Source organism: Galleria mellonella, unplaced genomic scaffold (assembly GCF_026898425.1).
Source record: "Galleria mellonella isolate WM207_F2 unplaced genomic scaffold, CSIRO_AGI_GalMel_v1 utg83, whole genome shotgun sequence".
NCBI lineage: Eukaryota > Metazoa > Arthropoda > Insecta > Lepidoptera > Pyralidae > Galleria > Galleria mellonella.
The window spans coordinates 5412897-5431848 of record NW_026442162.1 but is presented as its reverse complement, the minus strand read 5'-3'; the positions used below and the strand labels follow the sequence as shown (position 1 = coordinate 5431848).

The following is an 18952-nucleotide window of genomic DNA, read 5'->3' as shown; positions in this document are numbered from 1 at the left end:
GTGAGCGTATTGGGAGACAGTAAAGCTCATAGAGTTTATGAAATAAATAATATAAACATGAACAGCACCATGGGCATTGCTGAATACACTATCATGGCCATAGCATCCTTCATGCCTAACTCGTTTATTTTAATGTAGCGACCCGTGGAGCCTTACCTAAAGTGTGTCCACCCCTGGCGCTGGTTGACGGCGCGTTGGCACAGTGTCGCTTTGTTGCTGCCTGGTCCGCCGACCACCCATACCGTGGTCGGGTGGGTGACCGCACCTCGTACCCTGATCACCTCAGGCTGCAAATCATATACAGTTTTATTATATTTTCTATTTAGAAATGTAAATAATTTTTTAGAAATTTCCTCTGATATTAATTAGAAAAAAGTCATCTTCTTAGATACTTGCTTGGATACCTTTGTCACACATAGCCGATATTTTTGTCTTTTTACGTTGCATAAAAATAAAATAAATATATGTAAATATTAATACAGATATAATTATTATTTACGTACACCATAGAAACAACAGTCGACAAAGCCCCTCAATGGGATTCGAACTTAGAATTTCATCGAATCATGGTGTCTTTGGTTTATGGTTGAAAATGGAATGGCAACCCTAGCCTACGCTGGCGAGGCAGTAGTGAGAGATGATGCATAAGGATAAAAGGAGGTCAGTTGGCCAATCCTGATGAATTCCACGAGAATTAACCACGATGGTGTCCAAAGGAACCGCAAGGAATTCGACCTGTTACGGTATATTGCTAATAATGGAACTGTTTGGGGGGGAAAGGGATTGTTAGTAATGGAGACTGAGAATTCCATTACTAATATATAATTTTCAATTCAATTTCCAATAATAATAAAGCCAACCAGGTCGACCTCCTCGCGGTTCCCCCTGGAAACTATCATGGTTAATTCCTGATAAATTCACCATCATGGGCTAACCGGCCTGTTTTCATTCTCATCTATCACCCTTCACTGGCGCTCCGCCAGCGTATCCCGTTAGCGCAGGCGGGGTTACCATACCATTTTCACTCATCAAGAAAAAAAATGGAACTGTTTGACCCCATTATCGATCATTCCTTTCCCTATCCAATCATATCGTCAGAAGTATTTTCTTTTTGCCATAGTGTCCGAAATTAAATACTTTATTTATTTTATTTATTTATAATTTACAATGCAGTTTCATATTCAGATATCGGTATATTGGAATGCTGGCTGCTTTTTGCACATACTGGCTCGTATATTACATAATTGTATACATAATAATAATACACAATCACATACATGTATATATGTATGTGATTGTGTATATATGTGTGTATATATGTATATAATTTTTATATATTTTTAATCTGCAAAAGATGCTTTTTTAATTATAAAGCACTATTATACCTACTTGTACAACAATTAGTCCATTACCTTAAGGTTGTCTTGAAAAGTTTGTTCTCAGCAATAAGACCGCCTTACTGTACTTATACAATTGTATCGTTATGTTTGTAAATTGTCTTGTTTATATCCTATATTGTATAATGCAAATAAAGTATACTCATTCATTCATTCATTCATAATTATTATTGTACGCACACCGCCCGCTGGTAATTAATGCTCCTTTCCACTCAGGGTTTGCTGGAAGAGGACTCTTACAGAGTTAAGCTCGCCTGTTGTACATCTTTATTTTATATATATTATATGTTGTATTTTTTTGTGTACAATAAAGAATAAATAAATAAATAAAATAATTTATTACAGAATACAATCATCATCATGCCAGCCTTTAACTGTCTACATCAGTAGACAGTTCAGCAGAACATAAGCTTGCCCTTTGGGGGGTTTTGCCAGTAGTTGCCACGCATTGCTTTTTATGTTTTAAGAGGGACGCTACCGCTTATCCCTCGACCATTAAGTTACATTAGTCGCCTCTTATGAATTCTACCTGACCCATTCTATGCCGGGACCACACGGCTTACACTATACAATGCGTAATCATAATTGAAAGTTAAGCTCAAGTACAATGATAATAAATACAAATACGTACGCACGACGTTTTAAAATGCTTAGATAGAAAATTTATAGGAATTCATACTTTAATCTAACGCAGTACGTCTTTTATTTTCTATTTCCAAATCGAAGCTAATCCTTTGTTTAGGTTTATATCAAAATAAAAATCGGCACAGTCATTTTTATCATTACATTTATTCAAAGCCTGACAACATTATAATTGGACCAAATTTAGCGGGTCAAGGTATCCTAAACCATTGTCTTGTTGCCATAAATATAGCCAGACGTGTGGATTACAGTTGAACGATCACATACCACTAGATTTGGCCGATCAGTCTATGTCCTGAGTCAGGTATCTAATTTAATTATTAAAAAAGTATAAAATTATCTTTTTTTTTATTAATGCCTGGAGTTTTTATTGAACAAAATTTATCTATGTACGTATATAACGGGAAATGAATGATTGAACTGTATTTTTGTCGTTTCCGACAATTATTTCAAATTCATTCGGAAGCCTTTTTCATAGAACATTCGGCGCTTTGTGTCACAGAAACGCTTTCTGTCGAAACAATTGTCAAAAACGACAAAAAGACAGTGACTTTATAAATTTTCCGTTACCTATGTATATAAACAATGAATAAAAAATTAACTAAGTTTTAAAAATAATGTCAATATGTCTTTTTATTATTCTCCATCAAACCCATTACTAACAAAATACGTGGTGAGGTAAATGTAATAAAAAATGAATTCTTTGGTATCTTTTTCCAATATTTGTTGTATATCTATGTTTTTTATTAAACTAATTGCACTAAACGAAAGCTGATTTTAAGCAAAAATTGATTTTGATTTAAAGAAACTAAATTCGATAAAAAACTTGATTATTAAATGCCAAATGGAAAAAAAAAATAGATTACAGGTGGCCGTTCTCGCTCAAGTTAATTCTACAATCCCTGGATTTCTCCGTATTTTTTCGGCAAGTCACTCCGTTAAGTATCTGATACGTTTTTTTTATTGAATAGCCTATAGGTACGTGAATATCGATTACGGTAGGCAGGTACGTGTCTGTGAGCAATATACTCGTATATGTGGGAAATGACAACATTTATAGAAATTATATTAAATTCCTTTCGTATTAATCTTAGTAATATATTTTTTTTATACGAGTACAACTTAGAATGGCAAACAAGCTGACGGCCCACCTGATGGAAAGTGGTAACCGTCGCCTATAGACATGAGCAGTACCACGGACATAACAGAGTATACTGTTTCGCCCATGATACCCCCCATGCGTTGCCATTCTTGAGGACTCAGGTGTTATTCCTCTGTAGCCATATCCCACCCTTCAAACCGAAACACAGCCATGCAAACACAAGTGCTTTACGGTTGAAACTAGAATGGAACAGAGGTACCCAAGCAAACGACTTTTGTACAAAGTCTCCCTTTGTAAATTGTAACAAAACTATCTCTGTACATCAGAGATAAATGAGAAATATTTATATAATAAGAACAATAAAATAAATAAATAAATCTAATATTATTATTTTTGGAAAATTTACATCCCCCCTCTTAAGGAGAGATGGCAAAACCCTGGCAGAAGCACAGTCGGCCGGTGTTCAGGACACCAGGAAGAGAAACCGGCGTACAATGCGGGCAGATTATTATTATTACAGAAGCCGAAACAATAATCTATTTGTTTGTATGTACACCAAACATACCAAACTAGATGTGGCTTTAACAGATGTATTAAAAATTGGTATATGTTTTTTCTTCCTAGAGAGAATCTACTTCATTATTTTTACTATTTCCGAAATCAATTCGCATATATAGCTTTACTTACAAACTTTGCTCATATGAATTCTTCTTTAAATCCTTTTGAAAACCATGGTAGTCAATTTCTGATGAATTAGTCACGATGGGCCAATTGAAGTGTTCGACCTCACCCATCGTCAATTACTGGCTTAAAATTAGTCTTGACGAGGTTACCACTATCAGTCCATTTTCCGGCCATTAAAAAATGGAAGGAAGATGCCTTACTTTACCTTGCCTAAGATACCCATCTTAGGTAAGGTAAGGCATTTAATAAACAGCGATGGTATAAGAAAAATAAGAAGATACCTTTGGCGTAACAATTCTCTCGTTCCTGTTTTCTTGGACAGGTGGCGCCACTGGGACCCTAGGTAGTGCGACGGCGTCTCCTCTGTCCCTTTCTCTCACTTGATACTTCGGAGACGGCGCCGGCTCCACTCCCACTATCTCGCCAGGTATACCATCAGCACCAACTCCAACACCGTTGACGCCGTTGACAACTGTCTGATCTTCAAAGTTCCCCAGGATCTGGAGGACGGCAGCCCGGAAGTCTTTGTAGACCTCTTCAGGATTACGTTCGCCGTTTACCTGTAAATTAAAAGGTTTCTTTTTATAGAGATTACAGCATGAGGTTCTTCAAAAAGGTCATATTATGGTCTCTTCAGGACCGCAACACGTGCGTAGTAAACGCCCTTTGTGTTATGGGCGAATAATTGTTTTTTTTTTAATTCTTACATAAGAAAAGAAGAGAGAGACATAATTAACAAGGCCATCTAGTATCTAATTTCAACAACTAAAATTTCTATCTAACATATAAAATTCTCGTGTCGCGGTGTTTGTTACCAAACTCCTCCGAAACGGCTTTACCGATTCTTATGAAATTTTGTGTGCATATCGGGTAGGTCTGAGAATCAGCAAACATCTATTTTTATACCCTCAATGATAAGGGTGACCCACCTCTAAATATATTTTTTTTAATTTGTTGACAATTTTTTTATTTTCATTTTATTATGATTGAGCATTGTAATATACATACAAATTCTCATTCATCATCATTTCAGCCATTATCCGTCCACTGCTGGACATAGGCCTCCTCCATAGACTGCCATAAAGAACGGCCCTGAGCCACCTGCATCCACTGACTCCCTGCAATGTACGTCAGGTCGTCACTCCATCTAGTAGGGGAGTCATTTCAAGTTCTTTATAAACTTATATTTATCTAAGTTAAAAGGAAATGTCCGCGTGAGACCGACGGCTGCTACAGTTCCTGTATTTATAGGCGTATCAGTTATTCAATACCCATAATTAGTTTATAGATCTATCACGAACCGTCAAATAACACATGTTTTGTATCACAGGTCAGAAATTAAAAAATCAATCGATGCGGCGTAACGGTAAACTGTACCGGTTGTCTGTAAGAGATTGCCCTAGCGATAACACCGCCTTTTGTACTTTGTACAAAAGTATTTTTTTAATTAGTATCGAGAAATAATTCTTGTAAAAAGTAATGTACAGTGGTACCCTGCACTTTGGTTGTTTCGTTAAGACAGGGACTGGCTGAAAACCAGCGCTGTGCAGCTGTTCACATTGCGTTGGGACACTCACAGCATCAGCTGAGCCGGTTCCTTTTGCCGAGTATGGGACACTTTTTGTATATGTTATTTATATTGTAATTGTATGGTAATAAATGTTTCTATTCTATTCTATTCTATAATTTTTTCTTGAAACAAATTATTTATTTATTTACACATACACTAAACAAACTTTTCATTTAAATAATATCATTAATTAAATACAATCGCTCTTTAAGAAAAATAATATAAATTATACATATTATATATAACAAAACAACATCATAACAAAGATTACCCAATTATAATAATAACATTACTATTTTACTATGAATTTAGAATAAAAAGAAAAACATATAAAAAAAAAAACAAAATGAATGTAGCAGTGTTTGTGCAAAGGACCTAACTCAGCATATGTCGCAGTTTCAAATCTGAAGCTACGACACTGATTTTCGGTAGGCCCTAAATACGTAACTCACGGACACATGTGTGCAAGAGATGTTATGTATAAATATATAAGAATAATACATAAAACAGTGATAAATATATAAGATAAACTACGGGAATAAAGATAAGAGATATACATTAGAAATAAATCCAACGATATAGTGGCTTATAGTGCACAGCACCTATCCCTGTAAGCTGTAAGTCATATGGCTTTAAGATGAAAATTACATGTATATTTTAACCTGTACTTCACGCTACTATATTTTAGTTGAATTGTTTATATGTCATTGTTTATTTTTATGTTTTTGATGCAATAGAGAATTGAATAAATAAATAAACTTATGTGTAAATGATTCGGGTAGAGATATATTAAGTAGAACTTAAAGATGGCTGGCTCATCTGTCATACTCATGAACGGGTGGCGCTTGTGGGAATTGGTCTGCTCATGTTTGCTTGTTTATATTTAATCAATACATACAATAAATTCGTAACTGGTCGCTGTCTGTACATGGAAGATATATAAGAAAAACTATTATAGGAGGCTTTATAAACGCAATAGAACTCAAAACAATGGTTTTTAGAATTTTGTCTGTTTGTCTGTACGTTTGTGCACGCTAATCTCAGAAATGGCTTAACCGATTTGAATGCGGTTCATTACTGCGTTGCTGTTTGCTACACTTAACATTTAATGTTTGTTTTATTTCAATCGGTCCACAAATAAAAAAGTTATATCAATCTAAAGAATCACATAAAAATGCTATAAAATAACCGATCAGTTGAATTGGCTGAATAGGTTATATATCCAAAAAACTCATAGGATATTTTATATACCGATTCACATGAGCAGCGCTAGGTGAAACAGCTAGTAGTATATATAAATAGAACTTAATTCTAATTAGAGTCGCAATACCTATGCAGATGTAAAATTATCGTGACACCATATGTCCATTTGTTATCGTTATATTACAGTAACCACTTTTTAAAATGTTATAAAAATGTTAACCCGTGCAAAGTCGGGACGGGCGGCTAGTTAAATAATAAATTGTTTTTGATGTCAAACTGCGCTCCACCGCGCGGTCCGTCGGTTGGCGGCTGTTATGAATTTTTAGTTATCGCCTAGTTATATGTTTCGGTGACCCAAATATGTCATTTCTTATGCAATAATAGGTAGATGGCGATGAAATTGGGTTACAACGTTCGATTACAATGCTTCGGGGCTCAATTTTTTATTCACGTCACAAGGAAAAAAAAATAACAATTTTTTTTCGTGTAATAACCGGTTCAACTTACATGTATTTTAGTTTCGAAACCATCTAAGACCCTTAGTCATGAGTAGCTGTAACTTATTACATTAAAATATAATGTATAGTTACGAAATTTTTAACAAAATCTTTTTTTTTTAATTTTTTTCAAAAATCAATTATTATTATGGCAATAGATCCGTTTTATGGGTTCTCAAATAAAAATTATTATTATTTGAATATTAATTTTAACAATGTGTTTGCCTAACAGGCCATGTTAATTTTTTTTTTTAATAAATTGTTTTTTATACCGTGAAAGTGGCAAACAAGCATACAGCTTATCTGATGGTGAATCTGGTGGCCCTCTTTATAACATTAGTGTAGATGTAGATGTAGGACTGTATTGTGTCAATATATATTTATTTATTTGAAAATTACTCACCACACTTACAGTCTCCCAAAACGTATAGTGAGCCATGGGTTTATTTTACAAACTTAAAAATTTATTTATATATGTACACTTTATTGCACCATTTATAAAATAGTAAACACATTTAACTGTAATAAGAAATGATACAAAAGGCGGCCTTATCGCTAAGCAATCTCTTCCAGACAACCTTTGGGTAGAGAACATTGAGAAAAGAAAGAAAAAACAAAGGGTAGGTGGCGCACTATTAAATTTTAAACAACATTTTTAAAATATATGTATTTTGTCATTAATTATATAAATATCTGGCTGCTGAGCAATCAGTGAATTGAGCAGTTATTTATTTATTTATTTATTTATTTATTTACAGGATTACCAACATAAGACACAGCTACAATAAAGCTAAGTTTTAATACAATACACTGGCAGCTCAGATCTCACCGTTCTTACATTATAGGCAACCACAGCATGCCTTGTGTTTGACAAACATTAAAATATAATTAAATTATTAAATGAGTAAAGATATTAACAATATAAATAATAATATAATATAAATAATGGAAATTGTATTCAAATTATTATAAAATATAAATAAATATAATGTAATGGGGAGGTATATCAACACTTTAATTTAGTCATGAATACAAATATCGCTTATGGTTCAATATTATTATATTGAATAATAATTGAATGATGAATATAATAAATTAGCTGCGGAAAATTAATAGTTTTATAAGTGTCATAAACGTGTACCAAATGCTACACGTGGATCTGAAGTAATGAGCAGTATGTTATAGAATTACCGAATATTCAGACTTTTTTTATGGGTGAAAATGGTATGGTAACCCCGCCTGCGCTAACGAGATACGCTGACGGAGCACCAGTGAACGGTGATAGATGAGAATGAAAACAGGCCGGTTAGCCCATCATGATGAATTCATCAGGAATTAACCATGATAGTTTCCAGGGGGAACCGAGAGGAGGTCGACCTGGTTGGGTATATTGCTCTCATAGGATTCTCAGTCTCCATTACTAACAATCCCTTTCCCCCCCGGATATTCGGACTAAATAGAGACTTTGTACAAAGTGGTTTGCTTAGGTTACCTCTGTCCCATTCGTTTTAATACTAAGAGGCAGCTGTATTTCGGTTTGAAGGATGGGATATTGTAGTGAAATTACAGGGTAAGAAGCATAACACTTTAGCCTTCAAGAATGTCAAAGCATGAGGAGTGTTATAGGCGACACAGTATACTCTGTTATGTCTACGTTTATATATATAAACGACGGTTACTACTTTCCATCAGGTGCTAGCTTGTTTGTCATTCTAAATTGCATAAAAAAAATAAAAACAAAACATGAGCCCAGAATGGCATAAACGAGACGGCAAAATTCAGGGTGATTGACGGCCGTAGTTCTAAATTTTGCCACCTCTCATTAAAAACTCAAAAGGATCTGCGTCCAGAGCCGTAAAACATATTATGTAGGTAAAAAAAAAACAGACATTATCTGTCAATTATAATTGAACAATTTTCGACAGGTATTTCTAAATGATAATTAAAGTTTTTTTTTATTCAACTTAGAATGGCAAACAAGCTGAGGCTGACGGTCCACCTGATGGAAAGTGGTAACCGTCGCCTATAGACATGAGCAGTACCATGGACATAACAGACTATACTGTTTCGCCTTTGGTACTCCCCATGCGTTGCCATTCCTGAGGACTCAGGTGTTATTCCTCTGTACCCGTGAATTTACATTTACGCCATATCCCACCCTTCAAATCGAAACACAGCCATGCAAACACAACTGCTTCACGGTTGAAACACGAATGGGACAGAGGTACCCAAGCAATCGACTTTTGTACGAAGTCTCCCTCTGGTGTTATTAATTAATAAAGTTTAATAAAGTGTTCTGATATTCACTTTAAAAATGAAAACGTTAATCACAAAACAAAGCGTACAATTTTCTATTTTTCCGCTGTTTATTGATCTTTTCGTTCACTATTTAATAAACGAACAACCATTGGAAATTTTGCGCCTATTTTCTATTTGTTTTTGAAAACTATTCGACTATCAAAACCTAAATTTTCAATGACAGTTTAATAAGACACATATTGTAAGATATAATTTTAATTCGGTTAGAGTACTTTTTAAATAATCAACCAGAAATATTGAAAATTGTTAAATTGTATTTAAAAATTAACAGATAATTCCGTCGTTGTCAAAGGCTCAGTCCTTTTGCCTTTCGTATTGATAGAGAAAACAAAATAAAAAAAAAAATAAAAAATAAATGGCGGTAAATTTTCTATATTGGGCAGTGTTTGAGATTACAGTTGCGATCAATATTATCGATCTTTTAATTATAATATACATTTTAACGTTTTCCAATTTCACGTCCCTAAGAATAGGCAGTTGTGAAAATTGGAAGGAAAAAACAGCGTGAGCTATTAAATTTTAACGGCGTGTCGGAGACACTTGCTCTGTCCCACGCCACTACACTATATACTTGTAATACTTAGCACAAGGGTTACTCTGTAATTTACAGAATATAGGCTAATATAAGTCTGTGTTGATACAATGCAAGTCATTTTTATTTTATTTTACCTGTTCTCTTTACTTACACTGTTTGTTGTATATTTAATACTGATGTTTCTATGAGAGGAAGGGGTTGTTAGTAATGCGAACAAGCAAACGTATTGCTAGCAATATACTATGTCAGTTACCCACCTTGTGGTCCTCTCTGGTAACAATTGTGTTAAATTCCAAATGTATTCATCACGATAAGCTAACTGAGCTGCATTTTCATTCTCATCTATCATCTCTTACCACCACCAGTTTGCTCCACCATGTAGGCGCTGGCGGAGCTGGCGGATCAGAGGGAGACATTGTACAAAAGTCGTTTGCTTAGGCATCTCTGTCTCATTCGTGTTCCTATCGTGAAGCGTGGCTGGCTGTATTTCGGTTTGAAGGGTGGAATATGGCAGTGAACTTACAGGGTACAGAGGTATAAGACCTTAGTTCTCAGGAATGGTAACACATGTGGGGTAATGGCAAACATTCTAAGTTACATAAAAAAAAGTTATCATGCCATTATCAATTCTTATTCGCTTACTCGCTTTTGGCCACAATAGAATATCAGCGTTTTGTTCTTTTGAAGGCAAATTTAAAAATGTTAAAACATCGTTCCTTTTGACTTTTATGGTAGCATTTATTACGAACGAAATGTTTAGCTCCACTTACTGGACTGAAAATGAGAACACAAGCCTCCGCCTTAGGGGGTTTTGCAATTAGTTGCCACGCTTGGCAGGTGAATTGTTAACCGTAGTCAGGGCTTTAGAGATGTTTTAAGAGAGACGCTGCTGCCCATCCCTCGCCCTCTCTTAACCGGCTCTTACGACACCCACGGGAAAGGAAGAGGTGGCCTATTCTATGCCGGGACCACACGGCACGGAAAGTATTACAAACCGCACAGAAAATACAGTTTAATAGAAACATCTCCCTTTTAAAGTCGGTTAAAACATAAGTCACTTCAATGCAGATCAATATCCGTGTATAAAATAGTCAAATATTTATAATGGCGACAGCAATTGGTGAGTTTTATGTGACCAATCAATATACTCGTAGGTTGGTACTCCATACGTACACCTTTCCGGTTACACGGTAGCTCGTCATATTCATTGTAATGTAACAGAATAGAATAGAATAATTATATTATAATCTTTATATAAATGGATTCAATTTGAATGAATGGACACTTTTTTATTATTCTACCGTCCCGGAAAGCGGTTTTAGTGGGGAAGAATAGATTTATCAGAGGGCCTACCATGAAATGTTTTCCGAAATATCGGGTCCGAACGAACACTTTGATGTTAAAATTATATGATACATACCGTTTAAAAATATTAAAAATGCTAAAGTATTGTTCCTTTGGATTTTTATGATAGGATTTATGACGAACGAAATGGTAAGCTCCATTTACTGGGTCATTTTCGATATAAACTAAAACACGAAATTAAATCCAAAAATTACATAAAAAAGGTAATATTTATGTAATAAATAATAATACTTTTTTTATGACACAGGGGGCAAACGAGCATGTGGCTCAATTAAAGGTAAGCGATGACCGCCGCCCATTATCACCTGCAACACCGTTAGAATTGCATGTATGCTGCCGGCCTTTTAAATAGGAATATGCTATTTTCTTGAAGGTTACCATGTCGTATCGGTTCGGAAATACCGCTGATGGCTGTTAATTACAAAGCGTGGTTGTGTGTGAAAGGAAGTGCCTTGAAAAACGCATGGTGGAGGACCGCTACTCGTTCAGATGGTTGGGGTGAAACTTTAGTTTTTGGGTTGTACGATGCTGAAATTCAGCAGCAAATATCAATCCGAAGAATTCAAAGAACCTTAAATGCTTTACTTCTCTGAGTAAATCACATTATGTAGGTATGTATGTTTTGATAAAAATAACGATTATTATTATATACACTGGCCTTCCCCATAAAGAGAATTTAAGATTTAATAACCAGTAATAGCAATAGCCACGATTGTCAGGCGGGTTGGCAGCCGCAAGTGTTTTTAAAGGAATGCTGCTGTTCATCATTCGACTATTGAGTTCCCTTAGTCGCCTCTTACAACACCCACGGAAAAGGAAGATGTTGTCCATTCTATGCCAGGACCATATGATACATAGACATTTTGATAATAAAAAAATATAATCCCATTACCAATAAGCGTGCCAATGACGGACAAGATGTTTTGTAAACATCTTACATTTTAATTTACATGCCGTAATTGTAAGTCTTCGAGTATTATCATGTTTTACAATAAACAGAAAATTGCTCCGCAAAGAAAAATGGCTGCTTCATCACCATCTCCCTTATCATCATATTAATTATTTATTTAGAGTCGGTGTAATATGTTTTCCTCTTTTCATCTTTCTCTCATCTCTATTCATAGTAATTTCCGTGTCCACTCCATTTCTGTTAAAATTACCAAATTGTCTTCCAAACAAAAGATACAGAAGAAAGGCGACGTTAGTTGAACATTTAGCTTAAATGATTTAAGTAAAACTAATAAATAATTGACATGGCAATAACCCCCATCGATTGGAGGGGGGGGGGGATTATTTGTATGGACATTTAGCCTCATTACTACCAATATGCCAAAGTAGGTTAACCTCCACACGGTTCCCACTGGAAATCATATTATGAAATTCGTCATGATGAGTTAACTGACGGTAAGTTCTACGGTAACCACTTACCATCAGGTGGGCCGTATGCTTGATTGCCACCTCAGTGGTATAAAAAAAAACTGGTCCACATTCATCCTCATTTGTCATTCCTCACTGGTGACCAGCATCCTTCACTGGTAAACGTCAATGTGCATTCTATTTTTTATTTCCCAAACCCTATCAATTGCTAAAAGATTTATCAAGGTTGAGTAGTTCAGTTTAAGATTAAAATAAATAAGTTTTTTTTTTTGTTTTCGTGGGACACGATTGTTTAATTATAGTACAGTAATATTCTATACGAATCCAATTCGATACAAAGTCTCTTAATGTATACAAACACAAACTATTATGATTGTGGTGGGCATTATGTGATCACTTGGAAAAAAAAAAATTTAATCAAATTTAATTTCGTTAATGTGCCATAGCCGCCGGTTGGAACGGTCAGATTTTGTTGTCACTCGAGTTCGCGATGTCAACAGTGTCAAGTGTCCACTAATGGATTATGACATGTCGTCAGTAGCCATGACAAATCGATGGCCATCAATAAAGCATGGCCGACACACCGATCGATTCGGCCGGTCAACGGACAATGTCAGTGTGTTGTGACGCGACAAATGTAAGCAAAATATGCGCTGAACGTGGGGAGGAGGTTCTAAATTCGTCCGTTGCTTTTGTTTGTATGTTACGTGACGAAAGGAGGAAGATTTTTTTTGATGGGTGAAAACGGTATGGTAACCCCGCCTGCGCTAACGGGATACGCTGAGATGAGATGAGAATGAAAACAGGCCAGTTAGCCCATCATGATGAATTCATCAGGAATTAACTATGATAGTTTCCAGGGGGCACCGCGAGGAGGTCGACCTGGTTGGGTATATTGCTAGGAATGGAATTCTCAGTCTCCATTACTAACAATCCCTTTCCCCCCATCTTTTGTATGTTACTTCAATCATATTCTTTATATAACCTTTCAGATAAAAAAAAAAGAATTTTCCAACTCTGTTTATAATTGTCGGAGTTATGAGGTAACAAACATAAAAAAATACATCCGAATTGACAACCTTCTTCTTTTTGAAGTCGGTTGAAAGTTGTAACTAGATGATGCCTGTACATGGAAGATATTTAAGAAAAATGTATAAAATCTTAATAAGGAGTAGTACAATATAAATTAATAATTTTTAGAAATTTTGTCTGTCTGCACGTTTATTATCTCACAGAGGGAGACTTTGTACAAAAGTCGTTTGCTTGGGTACCTCTATCCCATTAGTGTTTCAACCGTAAAGCAGTTGTATTTGCATGGCTATGGTTCTATTAATTCGGATGCGGTTTCCACAATTGTATTTGCCGATGGTACAACTTAACATCTGGTGTATGTTTTATCTTAAAGCCTTAAAGTTCGTCTAATTTATTGGTATTCCTATTTCTAAAATCACGTCAGTACGAAGTATAACGGGCAATAAGTTAGTTCATATTAAAACTTTGTCTCTCTCTCTCTTTCACTCCGTTTGTGTTTTGTCTCTTTTTCCTGTTTTCATTTATTTATTCTATTTTTTTATAAGAGTTTTGTAGTCCATTTTAACGAATATTAATCAAAAAATTGTTCTAAATACATCTTAGGAAAAATTCATGCCGACAGTGTGGCAACATCTAAATTATATGTAATTAAAAAAAAATTAAGATTTTCAACATTTCTAAATGATTTATTTAAAAATTTCTTTCTCTCTCTCTCTTTCTTTCTCTCGCTCTGACAGCAAACTAAAATGTCACATATCACCAATATTTTGGGTTTTGATTTTAAATAGTATTTTAGATTTACATGGATAATACATAAAAATACTCTTTACAAGCGCTTATGAATTCAAAATTCAAAATTCAAAAATCATTTATTCATGTAGGACATTTTAGCCGCTTATGAACGTCAAATTATTACGAATAATTTACGTTCATGAACTCATTACAATAATAGAAGCTGGGGGGAAAGGGATTCTGTAAATTATTGTGGTTAATGTTAATTTGTGACGATGGGCCAACTGACTCGCTTCCTCACCTATCATCCCTCACTGGTGTCCCGCCAATTTAAACCGATAGCGCCTTTTGAATCCAGCCACCCAAAGAATATCAAGAAAAAAAAAATAATTTCAAAATTGAGGTCAAAATTAAATTTCTCCATACCTAAGCTGGCTAAATTCCTGCAATTTTTTTTATATAAAAGAAAATTTGAACTTTTACACAGGGCTAATTAAGATTGAATAGTTTTTTTTTTATCATCATCTTCCTACCCTTATCCCAATTATTATTTGTGGTTGGCGTAATATGGTTTTATCCATATTACAAAAAGATTTGGTTTATAGTTTTACGACCGGCCGCCTGCCTGACGTCAACCCACTTTGGGAATAGTTTTTTTATAATAGCTGTTTTTATTGACTTTCTGATTTCCATAGAATTAAAATAAAAAAAAAAAAAAACCATATCTCTGAACCAGATAAGATTTGATCGTCGGGAGTTCTACTCTCACCTTTGTAATGATTTATCCTACTAAATAAAAATATAAAAAAAGGACGCTTGTTTTTTGGGTCGAAAAACACATTGTGCGCATCAACTGTAAGATCATTATTTCATTCTTAGCCATTAAAAAACAAAACTGTGAACATACATGGCATCTATTCGTATGTGTCAATCGTAATAAGCAGGCCATAAACTGAAATATTAACAAGACATAATAATAGTGAAACGTACAGGAGCACTACTAGTGATTTCCTTATAAACTATGCAAACGGAATAGCTCCAACCGGCAATTTAATTAAACAACTACTGTATGTTTGACTAGTGAGTACCTATTATTTTATAAGACAAACTAACTATGACGGTCGATGGGAAATAGGACCTTTCGAGTTTAAATAAAATATTAACTTTACAACTAGTAATGTGCGCGTATACTGTAATATATATATATATTTATATATATATATTACTTTATTGCACTAAAACATACAGTAACAACAATAAGTCAATAACAATGTTAACAAAGGCGAACTTATCTCTAAAAGAGATTTCTTCCAGTCAACGTAACACAGTGGCATAAGAAGTAGTGAGTGGGCAGTAGTAGTACTAAACGGAAACTATAAATATGAAATAAATATTTACATAAATTATAAATCATTTGTTAGACTTAACTAACAATCCCTTCCCCCCCTCCCCCCTCCCTGTGTGCACATGTTATGCCACATTAACCTGACCAATATATTAGTGTACTGAAAAATTATGTTTTAAGTTTGTATCTATAAACTTCTGCTACATATGTGCGCGAAATAAATAAAATAAAATAAGTAGTCTTTAGTCCGCGGTTTTATATAAAAAAAACTCATAATATAAAATTAGCAGTACATAAAGATATGTATATTAATATATATATATATATATATATATATATATATATATATATATATATATATATATATATATATTTAATTTATATTTATATTTATATAAAAATAACTTTAAAGTAATGAATAATATATAAAAATGGAAAAAAAAGAGAAGTGGCCCATGAGAGGATCGAACTCATGACCTCCGCGTTATTAGCACGGCGCTCTAACCAACTGAGCTAATGGGCCGGTTGGGAGCGTATTCGAAATTCTTTAACAGATTCCCGTGTACATTTATTTGTATATTTAAATAAGATTAGAAATGATAAATAATGATATCCAATTTATTAATTACATGACATTGATAACAGAAAATTTATGCACTGTAATATCCATGTCCAAGTATTTATCAGAATTTTTTTTTATGGGTGAAAATGGTATGGTAACCCCGCCTGCGCTAACGGGATACGCTGGCGGAGCACCAGTGAAAAGTGACAGATGAGAATGAAAACAGGCCAGTTAGCCCATCATGATGAATTCATCAGGAATTAACCATGATATTTTCCAGGGGGAACCGCGAGGAGGTCGACCTGGTTGGTTATATTGCTAGCAATGGGATTCTCAGTCTCCATTACTAACAATCCCTTCCCTCCCAGAAATAATAGTAAGTAAGAAACATTGGTTACGTAACAAAAAATCATCATTACCTGCTTTCATAACTATTGTTACCTCATTGGTATTACTCTATATGGTATTATCCTAAAAGTAATAGGCGATAAATATAACTCGCTTATAATTGGGCATTTCATTCAGATGCTGTTCTAGTCGGCTGGCTCACATCTGAGTGAACTGCTTTAATTAATTTGCTTTTCTTTTTTACTAACATAGTTTGTGAGAAAACTGTTACTAACAAAATGGACCAAATTGTAGTCTGAATAATAAAGTATATTATTATTATATTATTACTATGTATTATATTATCGTGATTATGGTGTTTTTTTATGGTCCCGGATATTTAATTCCAGGTTTGTTATTTTATTAATGGAGTTTTTTGTCTTATTAATATTAGAAATGATTTTATAAACTACACCTATCCCCCGATTTACACGTACGTTTTGTACATTCTGCCTGACGTCAACCCACTGTTTTTATTGACTTTCTGATACGTAAGATTTGATCGTCGGGAGTTCTACTCTCACCTTTATAATGATTTATCCTACTAAATAAAAATATAAAAAAAGGACGCTTGTTTTTTGGGTCGAAAAACACATTGTGCTGTGAAAAACGTGTAAATCGAAAATTTAAAATTTTCAAGTCAAAACCGTGTAAATCGAAAAGCTTGCAGAAAATGCATAATTTTGCTATTTAACAGTTGTGATTTTTTTCAATATTTTTAGGTGAATATTAGAACAAATAAAAATAAAAATTTTCATTTGTTCTAATAGTTCTTATTGTAGCTTCGTTCATGTTATATGATTTTGCAACATCTACTACTCTATCTTCCTTTCGTAAGTGATCCAAAATTTCGATTTTAGTTTCTAAAGTAATAACTTTTCTTTTAACTTCTTTCGACATTATAAGCCTATATTTTTTTTTTAATTTATGTTAATTTATAAAAATCATAATTATGCACTCACTTGTAATTTACGAATATGAAAAATTAAATCTTTCTGACACTGTGAAACTTTCACTCAAATACAATTTTCCGTAGATAAAACTTTAATTTTATGCGAAGAAATACAGACACAGTGTGCATGTGCAGCAAGTCAGCACATAAGCTCGGGATTCCCCGTGAGATGTGTAGTTACACAGCGCACGTGTTCAAACACAGTAGCATTTATATATAAAAACAAAAAAAACTTATTTGGAAAACCGTGTAAAAGCGAAAACGTGTAAAACAAATACCGTGTAAATCGGGGGATAGGTGTACTTATTAATACATAACTAGAATTATTTAGTTTGCTTTATATAACTATCTACATTCAAACTAGGATATGTTTTATCTGGCAATACCATCTAGAAATAGTCTATTTCATATATTTTCTTATTTTTAAATCCACGCGTACGAACCAGCGGGCAAAAAGCTATTTTATTATCATTTCAGCCGTTAAGAGTTTTGCTAGTAGTTGCCACGTTTGGCAGTAGGCAGGTTGACAATCGCAGTTTGGCAAAACTATGTAGTTTATAATATTAGTAACGCTTGCATACAAACAGCCTAGAAATGAGAATAACTCAATCTGTTTGAAACTAGCCCTGAAAAATAATTATTTTCAATTACACAATAGATTTTGAATCTTATAACAACGAGAAAAGGTCCACTCATCTATATTTAATCATTGTTTTCAGTTTTTAGCTAAGTAATGCATTTTAAACCCAATTGCATCGAGATAAGGTTCACTCACCGATATTAAGTAATGCATTTTGAATTTAATTACAACGAAAGAAGGTCCAAACACCGAAATTAGTTTCTCTGACCTAAGTAATCGACGCAGTGAGGTAAAGCATTTTGAACCTTATAACAAAGAGAAGTAGGTCCACTCACCGATATCAGCATATTGCTCTGGTCGAAGTAGTCGGCGACGGGCATGACGTTCTTGTAAAAGTTGCTGAGCTCCATCCGGGCGAGGCTCAGCACTACGTGGCCGAGCCGCGCTCCATACTCGATCTGTCGTTCGAGGACTCGCTGCCGCCAACTCACCAGCACCACGCCGTTGATGGTCTGGATCTATGGGGATAGAGGATTTTTCAATAACAATCATTCTAAAAGAATTGTTTGCTTGTCCTTCGGGTTATGTCGGTCAGTTTGGCTCTTCTATGGACACCCTCACCATGTTATTCATACTTCAGTTTAAACCCTTATCCAAATAAATCATATTGT

General features: G+C 34.4%; 1 protein-coding gene and 1 non-coding gene across 2 annotated transcripts in view; both read right to left on the bottom strand.

Moving 5' to 3' along the window:
* LOC116412777 (uncharacterized) overlaps positions 1 to 18952 on the bottom strand; it is a 48622-nt gene that overhangs the window by 10873 nt on the left and 18797 nt on the right. The window contains exons 5-7 of the mRNA XM_052901961.1: positions 18617 to 18799; positions 4107 to 4385; positions 157 to 287 (exon numbers count right to left, since the gene is read on the bottom strand). Coding sequence (XP_052757921.1) covers positions 157 to 287; positions 4107 to 4385; positions 18617 to 18799 — 593 coding nt within the window. The remainder of the gene's footprint in view (positions 1 to 156; positions 288 to 4106; positions 4386 to 18616; positions 18800 to 18952) is intronic.
* Trnai-aau (transfer RNA isoleucine (anticodon AAU)) lies at positions 16250 to 16323 on the bottom strand. Its single transcript has one exon. It is a non-coding gene; the product is annotated as a tRNA-Ile (tRNA).